The 20,016-nt window shown below is 39.2% G+C and overlaps 3 protein-coding genes across 3 annotated transcripts; 2 read left to right on the top strand and 1 right to left on the bottom strand.

Annotated features, from left to right (window-relative positions):
- The first annotated feature begins 4,216 nt into the window (after window positions 1–4,216).
- On the top strand, window positions 4,217–6,317 carry LOC103717698 (peroxidase 56-like). The gene is made up of 4 exons (XM_039125201.1): window positions 4,217–4,454; window positions 4,579–4,767; window positions 4,861–5,059; window positions 5,766–6,317. Exons 1-4 carry the CDS (start codon window positions 4,236–4,238, stop codon window positions 6,173–6,175), a joined length of 1,017 nt encoding a protein of 338 aa, XP_038981129.1. The 5' UTR covers window positions 4,217–4,235; the 3' UTR covers window positions 6,176–6,317.
- Window positions 6,318–11,708: 5,391 nt separating this feature from the next.
- LOC113463425 (peroxidase 3-like) lies at window positions 11,709–13,671 on the top strand. Its single transcript, XM_026808670.2, has 4 exons — window positions 11,709–12,047; window positions 12,144–12,335; window positions 12,795–12,957; window positions 13,041–13,671. The coding sequence occupies exons 1-4, from the start codon at window positions 11,841–11,843 to the stop codon at window positions 13,454–13,456; spliced, it is 978 nt and encodes a 325-aa protein (XP_026664471.1). The 5' UTR covers window positions 11,709–11,840; the 3' UTR covers window positions 13,457–13,671.
- A 296-nt stretch (window positions 13,672–13,967) lies between these two features.
- LOC103717699 (peroxidase 57-like) lies at window positions 13,968–16,498 on the bottom strand. The gene is made up of 3 exons (XM_026808666.2): window positions 16,234–16,498; window positions 15,786–16,134; window positions 13,968–14,595 (listed from the first exon to the last, which is right to left on the bottom strand). Exons 1-3 carry the CDS (start codon window positions 16,429–16,431, stop codon window positions 14,147–14,149), a joined length of 996 nt encoding a protein of 331 aa, XP_026664467.1. The 5' UTR covers window positions 16,432–16,498; the 3' UTR covers window positions 13,968–14,146.
- Between the last annotated feature and the right edge of the window lie 3,518 nt (window positions 16,499–20,016).

Below are 20,016 nucleotides of genomic sequence, written 5' to 3'. Positions count from 1 at the left end.
TAGTAGATCGAAGTCAAGAAGAAGCAAATCAAGGTTTACCAAAGACAAAGGAGATGGTTGCTGGCACTGTGGCAAGAAGGGGCATATTAGGCGTTTCTGCAAGGCCTACAAGAATCAGACAGAAAGCACTACACAGGAGACTAGCTTTTCAGCAAATGTTGCTGAAATTTCTAATACTGATACTTTACTTTTATCTTTGGATGTGTAGGGTTATAGATTCTAGCGCCTCTTTTCATGCTACTGCACAGGAGGACATCCTTACACATTATGCCCGAGGAGATTTTGGACATGTCTACCTTGGAGATGGAGAGCCTTGTAACATCATTGGCAATGGAGATGTGCAGATAAATATGGTGAACAGTTCAGTCTTGAAGCTGACAGATGTAAGACATGTGCCCAGTCTTAGAAGAAATCTTATATCTATTGGATAGCTTGCTAGTGCAGGCTATGCTACTTCATTTGTTAGTGACTCTTGGAAGATCATTAAAAAATCTATGGTGGTTGCTCGTGGTAAGAAAGAGGGCACGCTCTATGTGATAGAGGGCACTGTGAGTTCCATCTCAGTTGCAGAGTTTAGCACAGATTCAACATTATGATATTGTAGACTTGGACATATGAGCGAGAAGGGAATGAAGATCAAGCATTCCAAAGAAAAGCTCTCAGGGCTCAAATCAGTGGATCTAGAGTTTTGTGAAGATTGCATCTTTGGAAAGCAGAAGAAAGTAAGCTTCTTGAAACAGAGATGACCTCGACAGTCACAGAAGTTTGAGTTGGTCCATACTAATGTCTTTGCACCAACCCAGGCATGCTCATTTGGTGGTTCTTCATATTTTGTCACTTTCATAGATGATGCTACAAGAAAACTGTGGGTTTATTTCCTAAAAAATAAATATGATGTATTTGATGTCTTCAAAAAGTGGAGAGCTCTTGTTGAGAATTAAACATGTCTGAAGCTGAAGTGCTTAAGGTCGGACAATGGAGGAGAGTATTGTAGCAAATAGTTTGAGGAGTACTGCGCTATTAATGGAATCAGGCAAGAGAAGACAGTTCCATGAACACCACAACAAAATGGTGTAGCTGAGCACATGAACAGCACTATCATGGAGCGTGCCAGAAGCATGAGACTGCAAGCTGGGCTGCCTAAATAGTTTTGGGCCGATGCGGTGAACACTGCTGCATATTTGATAAACAGAGGACCCTCAGTTCCATTGGATGGAGGATTACCAGAGGAAGCATGGACTGACAAGGAGGTAAATTTATCACACTTAAGAACTTTTGGCTCATTTTTTATGTTTATGAGGATTCTACAAGTAGAAACAAATTGGATGCAAAGTCTAGGAAATGTATTTTCATTGGATATGGACAGAATAACTTTGGATATCGCTTCTGGGATGAAGAGAATAGGAAAGTCATTAGAAGCAAAGATGTCATATTTAATGAAAATGTGATGTATAAAGACTGATCAGCAGGATAGAAAGGATTATGTAGAGCTTGAGGAGATCTCTGAAAAATGTGTAAAGAAAAATCAAGATAATAGAGTAGTACCTACAGAACAAGAAACCCCTATTGATGTTAGGAGGTCTACTAGAACTGTTAAAGCTCCTAGTCATTATTCTCCTTCTCTACATTATTTATTGTTAACTGACAATGGTGAACCAGAGTGTTTTGAAGAGGTTTTTCAAGTTGATAGTACCACAGCTTGGCAGAGGGCTATGAATGAGAAGATGGACTCCTTGATGACAAACCAAACTTGGGATTTGGTTCAGTTGCCTGCAGGAAAGAAAGCCCTTCATATTAAGTAGGTTTACGGGCTGAAAGAAGAACAAGATAGAACCAAGAGGTACAAGGCCATATTGGTTGTAAAAGATTTTCAACAGAAAGCAGGTATAGATTACACTGAGATTTTTGCTCCTATCGTTAAATTGACTACTATTAAATCTGTGTTGAGTTTGGTAGCATCAGAGGATTTGCATCTTGAGCAGTTAGATGTGAAAACTGCATTCCTCCATGGTGATTTAGAGGAGAAAATTTATATGCATCAGCCAGAAGGTCTTGAAACTCCAGAAAAAGAGGAGATGGTGTGTAGGCTCAAGAAGAGCTTGTATGGTTTGAAGCAAGCTCCAAGACAGTGGCATTTAAAATTTGATAGGTTTATGTCTATGCACGGTTACACTAGATGCAATGCTGACCACTGCTGTTTTGTTAAGAAATTTAATGACTCTATTATTTGCTTTTGTATGTGGATAATATGCTTATTGCAGGATCAAACATGGAGGAGATTCAGAATCTCAAGAAAGAGTTATCACATGAGTTTGCTATGAAAGTTTTGGGTCCAGCCAAACAAATTCTTGGCATGAGAATTACTAGAGACAGAACAAACAAAAAACTGAAGTCGTCACAAGAGAGCTATGTTAAGAAGATCCAACAAAGGTTCAATATGGAGAAGGCAAAACCAATTAGCACTCCGTTGGCTAGTCACTTCAAGCTCAGCAAGAATCAATGTGCAAAAACTCCAAATGATAGGGCTTACATAAAGGAAGTACTGTATGCCTCAGCGGTCGGCAATCTTATATATGCTATGGTGTTCACGAGACCAGATATTGCATATGCAGTGGGAGTAGTTAGCTGGTTTATGAACAATCCAGCCAAGGCTCATTAGAAAGCTGTCAAGTGGATTCTCAGGTATTTGAGAGGTACAACTGATCATGGATTATGGTATGGAGGCTCAAAGATCAGGCTTCAGGGGTTTGTGGACTCAGATCTTGCAGGTGATATGGATAGTAGGAAAAGGACCATAGGTTATGTGTTTACTTTGGGTAGCGCAGCAGGCAGTTGGGCTTCAAAGCTGCAGAAGATAGTTGCTTTATCCACTATAGAGGCCGAGTATGTTGTAGCAACAGAGGCGTGCAAGGAGCTAATATGGCTTAAGAACCTGATGACAAAATTAGAAAATCCGCAAAAAGATGTTAAATTGCACAGCGATAGTCAGAGTGCGATTTATCTTGCAAGAAATTCAGCATTTCAATACAAGACGAAGCATATAGACATCAGGTATCATTTTATCCGCTCTCTTTTAGAGGATGGTCAGTTTATTTTTATAAAGATCCATACCATCCAAAATTCTGCAGATATGTTAACCAAGGTAGTTACAATTGAAAAGCTAAAGGGTTTGCTTAGATATTTCTGTAAATCTTGTAGGAACTGGGCCTGTTGGCCCATCTAGCTTGCATTTTCTAACCACCTGTCCAAATCCAATCTAGATCCTACCTTTTGGCCTGTAGACAGAAGAAGAGCCGATTTAGGTTAGGTGGGTCTATGCTTAAATAAACGTTCCAATTTATAAATCTTTGAGAATTTTTATTCTAGTTCTAAAAATTTCATAGAAATAGCAAAACAGTTCTTGAGTGACAAAAAAATATATAGATCAAATTATGGTATATTTGACAAGCTCGAAGCAGATAATTAATCTAACAAATTAATTTTTTGTGATTAAATCCATCAAGCTCGCCAACAGATTGATTATAATATTATTGTTACTTTAACTTTCTAAAGCATTCGACTTTCCCTTACCTTTCTTTTTTATACATATAATGGAGGGTCATTTTAGGAGTACAGCTCATCCAGGTACTTTGAAGGGAGCTGGAAAAATTGGCTTATTCTCTTGTTCTTTGAACTTGAAGTCCGCTTCGATGAAAACGTTCAGACCAATTTATACTTAAACGTGCAGACCAACATCATGCAGACCACGGTCATCGCACGCCATTTCATGCAAATGTCCAAATCCATGTGCTCGCCACGCGCTAAAACACCAAACTAATATTAAAAAGAGGTGAGGGGTGACGCCACCCGATCTTCTGGCCATTATAAAATCGGCCATTCCTGCCGCCAACCACACGCATCGCCCACAGTCAATACCAGTGCCTGTGGCAGCCACGCGCCTTGTCATAAAATAATGCACCACCACTAGGGCTTTTATCACCCACAGCCCCACCCTCTCACGTACTTCACTCGTTTAGGTGGGCCCTAATTGTTGGAGACCCTTGACCAGTGATTGATTCTTATTGTGTATCATATAAATAAATTTCTAGTTCATAGCAATCCGCATGAAAAATTGTGCACTAAACAAATGGCAAGAAGACCACGAGCCTGCCGAGACCTATAAATAGGTGGTTCGCTGGCTTCAAGCCACAGCATACATTCCAGTGTTCCAAAAGCTTTCGCCACCACTGGGAAAGATGGCCATGAGGCTTTTCTTAAGTTTTTTGTTCCGGTTAACCCTCGTGCTCTTCCTCCTTGACTCAGCCTATGCCCAAGCCTTGAGGGTTGGTTTCTACAAAAACTCATGCCCAGATGCTGAGGCTATAGTTCGTAAGACCGTGGCCAGCTACTTTTCTCAGGACCCAACTGTCTCCGGCCCACTATTAAGGCTACATTTCCATGATTGCTTTGTTAGGGTAATGAGATTTTAATATATATGCTTTCATTCGTTTCTCAAACATTACTATGCTTTCGTTCGTGACTAAACGTTTGCACTGGCCTATAGGAGATAATATTTGCAAGCATTTTTATTTGCCACAGGGCTGCGATGGCTCGGTACTACTGAACTCCACTAAGACTACTTCGGCAGAGAAGGATGCAATGCCGAACCACAGCCTCGATGGATTTTATGTCATTGATGCAGCAAAGGAAGCATTAGAGAAAGCATGTCCAGGGATTGTCTCGTGTGCTGATATCATAGCTCTCGCAGCTAGGGATGCTGTCTCCTTGGTACATATCTGAAGCTGTTCTTTTGTTCTCAGATTGCCTGTTTCCATGACCTAGGGCTAGTTATAATAACAGAAATAGTTTGCTCTGGTTCAGGCTACCGGTTCAGTCGGAAAAGAGACTCGGACGGCGGGCAACTACGTTTGGGAGGTCCCCACAGGGAGGCGGGATGGGATTGTGTCAATGGCCTCTGAGGCTTTGGCTAATTTACCATCCCCTTATGCAGAGATCACTCAGCTGAAAGCATCCTTTGCTGCCAAAGGTCTAAGTGCAAAGGACTTGGCAATTTTATCAGGTATCATTGCATCAACAAAGGAAGTTCTAAGATGGTCGAACAAATTAAATCACACACAGCAGTATCAACAAAATATTGAGAATATTTGCATCATATAATTATTGCATTTGTTAAGCCTGTTAATATAGAGATTAGATTTGCTGGAGATATCTTCCATGTATTTATTTAAATAATGTAGTTATTATCTTGATTTGTTCCCATCATGTGGTCCCTTCACATATGTGATCTAGGTCATACGTATGAGGAGGCGAAAAGCCTGATTGATCTTTTTCCTAAAGCTTTTCATCTTATAATATCTCCAAAATTGAAAGGCTAGATTATTTTTGACAACACAAGGTCATGGCGCAGCTGGCTAGTGCGCACGTCTCATACCTCTCTTAATAATCCTGAGGTCCAGAGTTCGAGCTTCTCCTAAATAAAATCTCTTGGTATTAATGAGCGATGAGGACAATAATAACGCATCGTGTGATGTAGGGCGCATCATGACTGTCAGATTATTATCTGACAATACCAGCGTTTCTGAGCTCTTTCAGATAATGATCGTAGAATGGTTCTTTGGTCACAATAAGGAAAGCCACAAAGTTTTTAGGAAAACTTTTAAGAATTGTTACCATGTTGATTAGAAGCGATCCTGGTGACAAATAACATGGCCAATTTTTTATTCAGGAGTTCTTTTTTCTTTTTTTCTTTTTTTCTTTTTATTCAGGAGCTCACACAATAGGAAACTCCCATTGTTATTCCTTTGAGAGTCGACTCTACAACTTCACTGGAAGAGGTGACACCGACCCAACTTTAGATCCAAAGTATGCAATCAAGCTTAGGAGCCAATGTAAGCCCGGGGATGAGACTACCACGGTGGAAATGGTTCCAGGGAGCTCCACAACGTTTGATACCAAGTACTACAAGCTGGTCATGAAGAGAAGGGGGTTGTTCCACTCTGATGAGGCTCTCCTTCAGGACAAGGAGACAATAGACTATGTCTACTCTCGACTCGATTCGCCCAAGTCTAGTTTCTTCTTCGACTTTGGTGTGTCAATGGTGAAGATGGGACGGATTGGGGTGCTCACAGGCAAGGCAGGGGAAATTAGAAAGCAGTGCGCCTTGGTTAATAGCTAGTCTTCTGAATCCATTGTGGCTGTAGAAGGTAATTAGTATCTACATATTGTGTGGTTACTCGGACAAAACTGCTTACTTTGAGATTGTATCGTTCAAATATTACTTAGTAATTGTAGCGTGGAATAAAATATATCTTATCTTTTGTTTTGCCTCAAACCGAGGACAGAACAGGGCGCCTGATAAAACAATGAACAAGTTCTGAGTTCAATGGATTTCTTTACTTTCACACAAGTTTGAATGCAGAGGACGGGCCAAAGGGCTACTCCAGCTTTATTTTTAGTATTTTCCTGGTTGGATCACCAGGCTGGTCGAATTTATGGTTATCAGATGCCTAGCTATCCAATTAGCCTGAAAGGGAGTTCGGAAGGATTGGCGACAAAATATGAATCTGAGACTAAATCTTGATATATCTTAGAATAATATATTTTTATTACCACAGGATATATTGGCTGCTGCGAATTATCTGATTGGAATGAAATTTGGAATGATACACTCGATGATATAAATTACTTGGAAAATAAACATATATATTCTGTACAAGATAAATTCGGATTGTCACTTGCTCATTTAGAAAATACAGTTTGAGTCGAGTATAAATTAGGGCTGAATATAAACTAAAATTCACATAGAATCCATGCAAAGTCCTCTAAGTACACCGTTTAGATAGGTCTAGGTAAGATTTAAAAGCAAGATCCACATCCAAAGTTATTTTATGAAATGAACGTTCAATCTGGAGACAATAAATCGACATCCATTTTATTGTTTTAATAGAATGAATTGGATATCTTAGTGAGATTCATGTTGTGACAACTCACAGGTAGTTATTTTAGGCCAAAATATTGTGATTCCAAGTCATTTGAGGCTGTGAAACATCATGTCAAATTTTATTCACTATTTTTATAACAAATATTGACCAGGATATATCTTCTCATTTGCCAAGATTTTAACAATATGATGAAAGAGCAAATAATACAAGAGTGAAGATCTGGTTTTCTAGATAGTTCTGAAAATTTTGTTTACTGAAAAATTCTTGAATTTAATTAAAATTTGCTCAGAGAAACCTCAGTTAAAAATAGAGATCTTGCACTGCAGTTCTATAAATCGGGTTTTAAGACAGTAAAATAGGCAATAAGTACTTTCAAGTTTTCTTTTAAAAAAATTTATTATTATTTTTTTCCTACTCCATCAAATCAAATCAAAACTTAAGATTTGGATCAAAATGAATTAAGCTGATTTGATCCCAATCAGACAGATATCAGACCTAAATTCACGTCAAGCTACATGTTCTATGATACTGAGAATGTAATAGATAGCATTAAATCCAACCACGACTCAAGTATATCCAACCCAATCTGAGACCACTGATAGTGGACTCTTCTTCTTTAACGTGCTTCTCTGCTTCAATGTAGAACCTAAACCCAACACATTTTAACTCCACCACCCCTTTTCCCGGCCATGATTCTAGTGACTGTTTCTTTTTCTTTTCAGAAACGTTCGGTTGATACGTCCCGTTCTTCTCCGTTGCTACATGGATAGCTTTGGACTTTGATGTGTTCCATCTGATCTCATACTTCCCCATCATATGAGCAAAAGCCACTAAGATTCACACATTCACCTGATCTCATGATCTGATCATAGTTGGTAGTAACAGATCATGTACTTCACCCTCTTATCAAGTGTGTCATTCTAAGCTTGCACTAATAAATGTGCTTGGCCATGGTAAGGAGAGGTGAAGCATTTCAACAGAGTGGCTGGCCTGAAGCAAGAAAGCGTATTATAAACTTTCAAATGACACCTTTAGAGCAAAGTAAAATAGTATACTATGTTTTGGGGAAATTCTACTTGTACGTGTAAGTAGGATTAATTGAAGTGAAAATCCTCTAACTATAATGATAGATTAACAGGCCTTCAGGCCGCTGGTTGGTACTTGTTCGTGCTTTCCATTGGCAAGAGAGTTGGGTCCGACTTAAAACGGTACCGCTCTTATACAATCATCATTCTGGAGAACGAAATATTCTAAAGCTAGTTATGCAAGTATTTTCATGACTAATCTTTACAATGGACTCTAATATCTCTGCTCTATGAGAGGTCAAAGAATTTTTCTGATTGGTTATCTTCTCACATTTTGTGCATTTGTTAATATTTTTATCGACCAGCCAAGGCCAAGTAAATATTCTGTATCATACGGGATTTGTTCGGGTAAAGCTTGAGTTGGTAGGGTCTAAGAAATTAGATTTCTATTTTTTTTTTTTTAAAGGAAGAAGATCCATCTAATATGACTTTTTCTTTGAGATAACAATAGGCACTTTGTGCCCAAAGAATTTATTGAAGTTGAAATGGATTACAAAAATCAAGGAAAATCCAAAAGAATCCATCCAATATGACTCATGCGTTAAGAGAGCTCAAATATTTGAAATTGCCCCATCCAAGAAATTAAAGAGTTTCATATAGCGATGTAATAGTTGTGCACTTCAAGCAACAAGTGGCATAGGCATAGGAAACAGGCTTCCTATTGTAGATCCTACATAATTCTTAATTTAAGCCTTTGAGGTCAACAGATTACACGCATGATATCAAATCTCAGGATTGCCGGAGGTCATCAGTTTGAATCCCTTTCATGCTATTTATTTAATTATCTCAGTTACTATCTTGACAGATTTCAATCATTATTTTTATTTAATCATCCTGGAAATTGTCTTGACTCATCTCAATCATTATTTTTCCTCCAATTCATGGTTCGATCCATATACGAGGGAGGGGTGTTAAGCCTTAATCTATATTATTGACCCTTCTACATTAGCTTAAACTTGTATAAAGTCTTCTTTTTTATTATTTTAGCATTTTTCCATGTGAACTTGATGCAAACTAGTTAAGCGGGCCATGCCATCAAGCAATTATTTTTTTATAAAGAAAATTTGGAGTGGTTATTTACACATTGTATCATGTTGAAATCACCACTTTTGGGACAAGTTAGTGGTGATTTTAACATGGTATCAGAGCAGAGGTCTTGAGTTCAAACTCTGTCTCTGTACTTTTTAACCTCGTTATTAAAAATTTCACATGTTACGCTCAACCATTAAAGAAAAGTCCAGCCCACATGTGAAAGGGAGTGTAAGAAAATATAGAATATATAAATAAATCTACCTTATCCTATCAGCTTAAGCCTTTGGGGTAAGTGGTGATTTCAACATATCGTACACTCATCCTGTTGCTGGAAATTGGACCCGGGGTGACCGCGGACCAAAGAGGAGAAGCTTCGACTAGTGATGCGATTGCGGACGGCTGTTTCCGGCGGACCTGCAAGAAGCTTTTGGCTGGGGTCCCGGCGAAGGCCCTCCGATGCTTAAGTCAGAGAGGGGCTTTGAATAGAGAGAGAGAGAATGGAGATGTGTTTTTTGAGCCGGGGGAGAAAAAGAGCTTTCTTTTGTGGAGGAGGAAGCCCCCTTTCTCCCTGGAGTTCCCCCCTCTTTATAGGAGGGGTTGTAGTGATTACTCGCAATCCGAGGTGATTATGCAAATTGTGGGTTAAATAAGTTACCTTAGATGGCACGGAATTTCAGGCTAGCTGGCAGTCGGTTGAGATTGCGTATATTTAAATATTAACAGCCGTTGTGGCGGAGACTACGGGATTTGATCCCGAATATAGAGAATTTCTCGGCCTTCTGAGCTCGGCCTTCCGGAGGAGGCCTTCTGAGGTCGTGCCTGCCGAGGTCGTCCTTCTGAGCTCGGCCTTCTGGGGTCGGCTTTTGAGCTCGGCTTTCTGAGAGAGGCCTTCTAAGGTCAGCCTTCTGCGCTCGGCCTTCTGTGCTCGGCCTTCTGAGCTCATGGCTGCCGAGACCAGGCTTGCTATCGGATTTGGGTGCTTTAACCATATGTGTTGGGTGATCTACTTCCCCCCCCCCCCCCCCCCCCCCCCCCAACACATCCCATTCCATTTGGACTGGAGTCCACTTTCTTGAGCAGACCAAGCGCAAAATTACTTTCCAACACACCACACGTATGTTTATGGGTCAGAGAGAACCCCCGTTTGATATTGTTTTAGTTGCACCTGCAATTGAAGCATAGCAATGCAAAGAAAGATAACTATCATGTTCCTATACGTGGTATAATTGTTGATTAGGTCACATGCCAACTACTCCAAGAATCCAAAACTCTCCCTTTGGATTTGTGTGTCCACATTAACAAGGCAAGAATAAACATAATAGTATTCAGATATCAGGCTTTACAAGCAAATCGTGCTCGCGGTCTAACTACCAACTTCTCTAATTTATTAAATGACCATGTTCTTAAGAAATAACCAATTTAATCCTACATTCTTGTCCAAAACAATGTCATGACTCATCCCATAATTTACTTCAACAATGATTAAGTACTAGAATTGTAGAAGTACCTATAATTTTCTCTGCCAATAGCATTACCACTATCAAATTGTTACCAAGGCTTAGTTATATTTGTGTAACCGTTTTCTTCGAAAATAACTGAGCCTACCAATGGTTTTAAGCTTGCTGCAGTGTAATAGTGGCGCTGCTATTGGTGAGGAAGGTAGGTCTGGCGCCTTATCGGCTACTTCTCATCAAAATCTACGATGGTCCCCTCCCCCACCTCTTCCTCTTCTTCTTCCTCGCCTCCGGACGATCAGAGACTACCCCAGGAAGCCATCCTCAAAGCCTTTAGGATTAGAATTTTTAAATATATTTTTTTTAAAAAAAAATAATTATGCCAACACTCTTAAGCATTGGCCTACTTTCCGTTTCCACCGACGCTCTTAAGCGTCGGCGGACTCCAAACTAGACCAACGCTTAAAAGCAAGCATTGGCAAAAAAAATTTTCACTCCCACCTACGCGACGCTTTTGCGACGGTTTTGAAAGCATCGGCGCCAAAATTACCGTCGGTACAGGCTCTAAAATGCATTGGGATAAACTTTTTTTTTTTTTTGTACTGAAAGGAGTCTGGTGAACCAATTGCTAATTGCACCAAAAGGAGAAAAACAAAAAAGAAAAGGGGTTGAATTAATGGAGACTCATAGCCAGCATGGCTTAAGCCTAATTACGAAATTGTATCCCTTGTGGGGTTGGTACGAACTTGGCGTGCACACAAGTTGCATATCAGTAGACATATACATGATCTGTAATGATAGTGATATGTAACGTGGTAAGGTCGTATCCCCATTAACAGACGACTAACATCACAGAAAAAAGGACAAGCTAACAAAGACCAGCTGGTATACCCAAAACACTGCTCAAATGCCACCACAAATGGTGGTTGTTACCGTGAGGCAGACAGACAATTCAATCATAAGCCAAAAGAGTGCATGTCTGTTCTACGAAACGGAGTTGGTGAAGTCTTGGTTTCTTTTGATGTTGGATATCTGCGGAAGGATATAATGAATATGTTTTCTTAAAGATCTCATAACAAAAGTCAGTGAGACACCTAAGATTGCCCAACTGTTCAGACCTTCTTTCTGTCTTGTACTCAACTTTGCCAAAGAAGCTTGCTCTCAGCTAATTCTCATATAAAAGGTTATAAGGACAGCACCTGCTCTCATGAAGAAACTGCAGGGGAGGCCTATAAATCTATTGAAGCATATAAAACATAAAGGGCGTAGTAAGGGCCTTTTGCATCCAACTACTGGTCAAGTTTTGTAATTCATCTTGTCTTAGAGCAATGAGGAAGACGAGCATCCAGTGCCTTGTGGTGTGTGCAGCGTTGAGTTTATTTTGTGCAAGTGCTGATCTCAAGTTGGGTTTCTATGATGAGAGTTGTCCAAAGGCTGAGAAGATTATATTCGACTATGTTAAGAAACACATACCTCATGAGCCATCGTTAGCTGCCCCTCTTCTTAGGATGCACTTCCATGATTGCTTTGTCGGGGTACCTAAATGCATGCGGCACAATTCTTCGTTCCATTGTGTCCTTTGTGTTGCATATGTGACTACAAGTTTTGTGTTGAATTCTCCTTTGTTTCAGGGTTGCGATGCTTCCATTCTGATGAACTCCACTAGTAAGAATCAAGCAGAGAAATCAGCATTCCCAAATCTAAGCCTTCGTGGTTTCGATTTCATTGATAGAGTCAAGACCTTAATAGAAGCAGAATGCCCTGGTGTTGTTTCATGCGCCGATATTCTCGCCTTAGTTGCAAGAGATTCTGTTATTGTCACAGTAAGGAACCTATACTTTGCTAGTCTTTTTCCTTCTTACCTTCTTCTTTTTGGCCTACTCCATTTTTATAAAGAAACTTCTCTAATAATAAAGGACTTCAATTAGCTCTTTGGACTTTTGATTTGCGCCTTAGAGATGAATGCAACATGCCAAACCTACACTTTTGCCTGACTTCCAAGTATAAGGAAGCTTTAAGGTACTAGTTGGTTACATGAGTCTGTAACCAGTAGGGCATGTCAAGCATTTTTGCCCGGTCGTTCTCTTGCCTGAAGTTGTGTACAAGAAGTTGGCACCAAGTTATAGGATCAACATCAGGCTTGAATGCCGGTTGTATGATGTTCTTAACCTTCAATGAGCCATAGGTTTGTTCATTATTACCTACAGTTGTGGTCCTTGTGGAAACTTCTCTAATACTGAAACTTCTTAACTATCAAAGCTGTTCTTTTCTTATTGCAACAGGGAGGTCCCTTTTGGAATGTTCCCACCGGGCGAAGAGATGGTTTGATCTCAAATTCCATAGAGGTCTTGAAAAACCTTCCAGCCCCAACTTTTAATTTTAGCATCCTCCAAACGTCTTTTGCTAGTAAAGGACTCAGCTTAAAAGATCTAGTACTTTTGTCTGGTAAGTGGCTAATGGCATGTTTTTAACATTTCATATAACATAGATATTTTCCCTTGTATGAAGACTAAAATGCTACACAACAGGAGCTCATACAATTGGCGTCTCTCACTGCTCATCATTCAGTAGTCGCCTTTATAATTTCACTGGAAAAGGTGATGAAGACCCTTCTCTGGATAGCTTTTATGCTGCAAATTTGAAGAAGTACAAGTGCCAAGTTCCTAATGACACGACAACAATTGTTGAAATGGATCCGGGTAGCTTCAGAACTTTTGATCTTGGATACTACAAACATCTACTCAAGAGAAGAGGTCTCTTCCAATCTGATGCAGCTCTGATAACTAATGCTGCAACAAAGGCCTACATCATTCAGCTTGTCAACAATCCTCTTGAAGTATTCTTCAAAGAATTTGCTTTGTCCATGGAGAAGATGGGAAGGATTGAGGTAAAGACGGGATCTTTGGGTGAAATTAGGAAGAACTGTGCGGTCGTGAATAGCTAGATGGTTGCAAGTTTTGGTTGATTGCTTTAGGTTTGTGATTTTGATGGTGAATGATTTGTCTCCAAGGAGACTTCCTGCAAGGATTTGTGTTTTCTTTTCTTCCTTTTTCTTCTGCAAGTTTTTTCAAGCAACTGTAATAAACGTATGTGCTAAAAGGTAGAGATTGGTTGAGGAACTTTTGAAATTAAAAAAAAAATGGAAACTATTGTTAGATACTTATTCACTCTCTGACATAACTTAAAAGATTCCTCCCTTTTCCTCAAAAAAGATATAATCTAATTATAACAGCAGGCTCTCACACAATAAATCCTTGAAAAGAAGAGACAAGAAGGTAGGCAGAAATGAGATGCATCATGCTTGGTTGGTGAACTGAGAAATCGAGCTAATAACTTCCCTATAGACAACTTATCAAGGAAGGATAATTAACCTACAAGCATAACAAATAAATACAACAATGAATTGATGGACCCATTGTCACAGTTGCAAGTCTTGGTTGATTTTAGTAGAGGAATAGGAAGTAGAATAGCTTGCCTAAATGTCATATATTGTGAGAGGATGATACTCTCATGGTTCCACTCACTGTCTTCAACTCACTAATGAATTGAGATACAACTATAGGAAAAATATGAGCTTCGAGATGAGACAATTAACGAAGAATATAAAGACAAACCGTGAGATACAATTAGTTTCTCAACTTGTTGATGTATCACCATTTACTTTTCGACAGCTCAGTCTGATCTCCCCTTGTTGTCCTGTTAGCACACCCACATTTCCAAGTTTGATCAAGGACTCTGAAAACTGACTGCTGAAAAAGTTTGGATCGTTCGCATATCGTGCAGATAATCTACTTGTAAGATCAGTGAAAGCCAAATCTTGGTCTAATTTTAGAATTGCCTTCTTATTAAGCACGCCAAGATAAAATGAGTTGTCAAGAGTATAAGGCGTGGAGGCAACTTGATTCATGGAGACTGTCGGGTCTTTGGTTATGTTAGCAAGTTCTGCAACATGAGGGGGGCATTTCTGTTTGAGGGTTTCCAGCAAGCTTGGTTCAATCTGTGGATCTGCTGAAGCGGTGCCCCTGTAGTTGTAAAGCCGATCGATGAAGAATCCACAGTGACAGAATCCGACACTATGAGCACCTGAAGTTGGAAGGAGAAAATAAGAGAACCAGACTATCCATGTTATTTTACAGATTGATGATAATTATGCATGCAAAATGCTCCATTCAGGACTCTTTTTGTATCATGAACTTCAATATTTCTCAAAAATATGGTCTACTTCAAAGTTGAGGAGCAGAGAGAGGTCAATAAGTATGCAGAATTTCCTCCAATGAAAAAAGGAAAAAGAACAAGAAGAAAAAGTGCAATGCAGAATGGATGGCTTTGGAAGAAAAATGGCACAAGCTACAATCCTGGTTAATTTTCATTGTATCATCACCATACATAATTTTTAATGACTCTTCTTTCACTACCATTTAAAAATTTTCCATATTGTCTTATTTAGAGATTTTCCCGACAGGAACTCTAAAAACAGTATACATAGAATCTATTTGGCGAGATTGTGATCAAAGTAAACAATAGTTATCAAATTAAGGGTTATAGAACTACTTCATGTTGCATGACCTAAGAACTTAACAGAAAGCATAATTCACTGAATTATATTTATAACAACTACATAATAAAATGAAGTACATGAACTGATACCATGATTATGGTTATGATGCTTTTATCATAGACTGAAAAACCAATACAACTGAAGCACTGCGCTTTTTTGCATTTAGAGAATTGTCTTTGGCTTTAAATTTACTGACCAAATTGATACAATTATCTTCAATTCAAGGGCTGCATTGATCGTATCATGCAAAAGGAACTCACTTGAACAGAGATTCAAGGTCAAAAAGCTAACGACTGTTAGCATAGTTTGTTAGCACAAAATCAAGGTCAAAGACTGCTGGTGCACTAATATCATAAAATTAATGCAGCTCTTCATTGAAAGTGTCAAAACATAATAAAAAGAGCTAAATAAAGCCATCTCCAATCATAGAGGTATGGGACTTGCAAGCAGGAATCGAACTAAGCTGCATATTGATGCACCTCAAGGTATTACAGTGCAAGGAAGAGTTGGATCAACATCTGTTGACATATCCTAGGTATCACATTTTTCGAGAAAATCCCAGGGTATTATATTATAGACTTGAAACAAAGTGCACATCACTGCCTTAAATCAGATCTACTTGTAAGCTAGCTAAAACCATTATCTACTCTACTCTATCAAAGTAAACCATGTTCCATAGCAAACTGCTGAACTACTTACAATGAGGTCAATTTACCTAGCAATGTAGTGAGATCCCACAAGTCGAGATTTATGCTTTTGAAGGCATCTACTGCTTCTTGAACGGAGAAAGTGGGACTTGGTAAACGAACATCTTCCATTCTAGAAATAATCCCGTCCCTCCTCCCAGTAGGAAGAGCATAGGCCGCTCCCCCGGACAGTGCCACCCCATCCCTTGTGGCTAAGGCTAATATATCGGCACACGACACGAGCCCCCTGCATTCCTTCTCTAGCTCAGCCTTTATATCATCTATCACATCGAATGTTCTCAGCGTTAGATTTGGAGGAGCCTCCTTCTCTGCTATGTTGTCATCAGTGCTGTCGAGAAGAACTGAAGCATCACAGCCCTATCACAACAAGATGGACTCTGAACGATCACGATCCATCAAAAGAAGAGGTAAACAATAAGCTAACGAGCGATGAAAAAAATCTGGAAGTTAACATACTCTAACAAAACAATCATGGAAGTATAGGCGAAGTAGGCCAGCAGGGACTGATAGGTCTCTTTGGAAATGCCTTCTGACTACTTGGCTAACTATGAGTTCAGCTCTGGGGCATGAGTTTCTATAGAAGTGGATTTCTAGAGAGAGGGAAGTGGCGAGAAGATTGGCTAATAGGAGAGCTATGGAGATAGCTGCAGCCATTTGAGAGCAGGCCGTTCTGTGCTGTGATTTGGTTAAGAAGACGGTGAGTGCTACGAAGAGAGACGTGAGAGCCTTTTATTGGGTGTTGTAGGACTCCATCAACTCCATGTGATTCTTTGGAAGCTGTGGGAGGTGGATTGCTTACTCTTCACTTCTGTGCCTCTTGGGATTCCAGTGCCAGTTCACTGCTGGGAGAAGGTGCCCACATGGTCTCATCGCTCTTTAAAATAAAATAAAAAAAAATTAAAAAAAAAAGGGAAGGGGAGGGGCAGAAGTACTCCACTCGCGTAGCAGCCTCCACTGGACCTTTCTTCTACCAAAAAATATTCGATGCGGGTCGCAAGTTTCCGCGTGTCCTTTCCAATCCGTGAAAAACTCTACTAGGCCATCCACGTGTGAGTACGTCACCCCAGTGCCATCTCAGTGCTGATAGAAGGAAAGCATATCCACACAGAATCATCCGGTTATAGAGCATGCGGTTTGCTGATTAAATCGACGTCAGCGCATTTCGAGTTCAGACAACTCGAATAAAACCCAAGCTCTCTTAACACCAGATTACCACCTTGGTCTCACCGCTCTTAGGTTTTATAAATCGGATAGCGCTCGTTCCAATTATGGCGAGAGCTTTACCCTTGATTCCAATATGTTCCCCTTTTTAAAGAGAAATTGTCTACCAGTGCATTGATAGGACTCCACATGCACATAATTAATTAATTAATCTGCCTAATTAAAATATTGGAATTTTTCTTCAGGGAAAGATAACAAGGTATTAGTTTAACAATAATAGATGTTCAGATGTGATGGTTTTACGTACGCACTGCGAATTCTTAAGTATATAAAAATGTCCATGCACTGACCTAGAAGACAAATCCGTCGTTCTTATTGTTTTTTATATGATGGTTGTGCTATCAGCCAAGATATCGGTAAGTCTTCCGTTGACCAGGATCTGAGCACTACAAAAAGCTTACATCTTAGAAGGAACGACCTGCGTTTATACCTATCTTGAACTAGCTAGTCTAGCTTGCATGTGTGCCACTTCCATTAGATTCTCTCTCAGTCACTCTCATTATATCCTCCTATTCCTCATTTTATTCTTTCAATCCAAATTTTGGTGGTTCATCCACTTTTTGCAAAATAGAACAGAGAAAAATTTGGACAATAGATAAACCACCCTATCTCATTCTATAAAATGTGAAATGTGAAAGAATTAACCAAAACTATCATTTTTCAAGCAAAGGAAAAAACGAAAAAAAAAAGTTTATCATGTGGAACTAAGGCAAACACCTGGTCATAAATTCCCTGGTTCCATAGTTATGGGATGCCTATAGGCTATAACATTGATTTCTCTTGGACTTATATCCTATTCTTTTCATGTTCCTACTTAAGTTTTCCATCCTATGCACTGCAGATGCCACAGGCAACTAGCGAAAGATGACAATTCTACCTTTAATTTCCATGTTTTCTAGAGATCCTTGATGATAGCACTTATTGGAAGTAGTATTAATTCCATGGAAGTTAATAGTAAGCAGCCCCCCAGACGTAGTTCGACCCTCTCAACACGGATTTATGTTGCAGCATGTGATTATATGCTTCCTACAGTTGTTATTTAAAGGGTGTTCCTTTTTGTTTAGATGAAATTTGAAGATTTTACCACCCCGTATCTTTCGCGCAAAAGAAGGATCCACCTTCCTCTGCAGGAATCACGGTTGGCTCATCCACTGCTCAATAGTTCAAGTGATTTAAGAGCTGTGCAGGGGTGACCTAACAGTCGATTCGTGCGAAGAAAAATGAATCCTTCTTTCATGCGAAGGATACAACCACAAACCCTATCTGTAATGTTTATTAATGCAGCTTGCTTGGTCATTGGTAAACTCTTATAAATTTTGCACTTGCTTTGCTTCTCTCTCATGATAGGTGCCTGCATGGTGTATAATAAGGGAAGTAAAAAAAATGAGAAAGAAGTGAATGTGCAACCCCCCTGGCAGTCACTAGAATGAAAAGTCCACAATTACATATGTATATATGTTTGTATGTATGCACCTACATGTATCTACATGCATACATAGATACATGCAGGCTCTCTCCATGGTCTAGCAGATCAGGGGCCTGAATGAAAACATATATGTTGCTATGTGCAGCGTATGACGAGAATTGAGCCCAATTCTTAAATGACGGCTTCATGACTAACTTAATGCAGCCTATCCGTGCCTCCTAATATTTTTGTGACCAGCAAATATATTAAGTACTGCATCAAATTTGGTTTCTTTTTAAGACAAATCAGTAACATAATATGGGCAATGTAATGGCTTCAATTTTAATTAGCTTTTTTTTCTTCTTTTAGACTAGAAGTAGACCCTAATTTTATTCTAACTTGTACCCACCCCACCCTTGGAGACTAACTCCATGTGGAATTGAGTCTTAAGCTATTACCAAGAGATGATACCATCCAAGCAAGTATTTGGTGGTTTAGTTTAGACTAGCTATTCAATGAATTTAAATTAAAATAAGATTTATAGAGTTAAGAGCTGCTAATAGATAAGGTCATATTGGTGTTTATATGATCTCAGCTTAATCCTATTTCATGTTCAAGTCTTGATTTTATATCCAGATCCAACCTATTAGCTATTTAAGTGGCTTGAGGTCAAGTATGGTTCGGAACCATCCGCCGGAGCTGCCAGCCAACATAGTGGGAAGGGGAAGTGCCGGAGCCCGGGAGGGCGCCGCTGACAAAGAGGAAGGAGGCGGCGGAAGATGAGGTGGTAGCACCGCGCCGAGGTGGGGTCACCAAACCGATCGCAGTGGAAGGGACAGATCGGGTTCGGCAAGGGGTTTTTGACATGTCATTGTTTTTTTTTTTTTTTTGGTCAAAATCTCAGAAAGATTCTTCGTTTGTAAGAGTATATATAGTACTTATTTTTTTGGTTAGTAGGATAAAATACTTCCTTTAACACAACTAATAACCGACTTGGTTGATTATCATCCATTTAACAATAATTATAGTATATATCATTTTTTATTAAAATATATACATCTTAAAGAAAAAAATGTGAATGAATGCTTCAGTTTGTGATATAATAATAATAAAATTAAAGCATCATCAGTATTCTAAAATTCATAACTAGTTGAATGCCTTTTTGTCCTAATAGTCAAAAACATGTGCTACATGTATTCGATTGGCTTGGAGAAGGAGGACTGACATATCAAAATCTTTTGAGAAAAAAAAAAGAAGATATATTTGACTCGAGCTTGAGATGCTACTGTGATTTTAACCTAGGCTTGAATATGGCTCAGCTTGCTCATATTCGACTTATTACACTTCTACTAACAATAAATGTTTAAATATAATTAAATTAAAATAGCTAAGAAGAGATTGGGTTGTTGGGATAAGCCAATTTGGACAGACATTTAGGGTGGAGGAGAAATGGTTTTACATAATTCCGGATGTTGGGTTGGGATGATCGGGTCCAAGCTTGATCTAGTATATTTTTTATTGATCCAATCCAAACTAAACCTGACATATTGCTTGGTTAGATTATGTCATTTTACAAAATATAAAACCCAACTCTAACCTGGTAAAACCCAACT

The sequence above is a fragment of the Phoenix dactylifera genome, chromosome 4, assembly GCF_009389715.1.
Source record: "Phoenix dactylifera cultivar Barhee BC4 chromosome 4, palm_55x_up_171113_PBpolish2nd_filt_p, whole genome shotgun sequence".
Classification (NCBI taxonomy): Eukaryota; Viridiplantae; Streptophyta; class Magnoliopsida; order Arecales; family Arecaceae; genus Phoenix; species Phoenix dactylifera.
The sequence above is the reverse complement of the archived record's forward strand: the minus strand, read 5'-3'. Positions and strand labels throughout refer to the sequence as shown.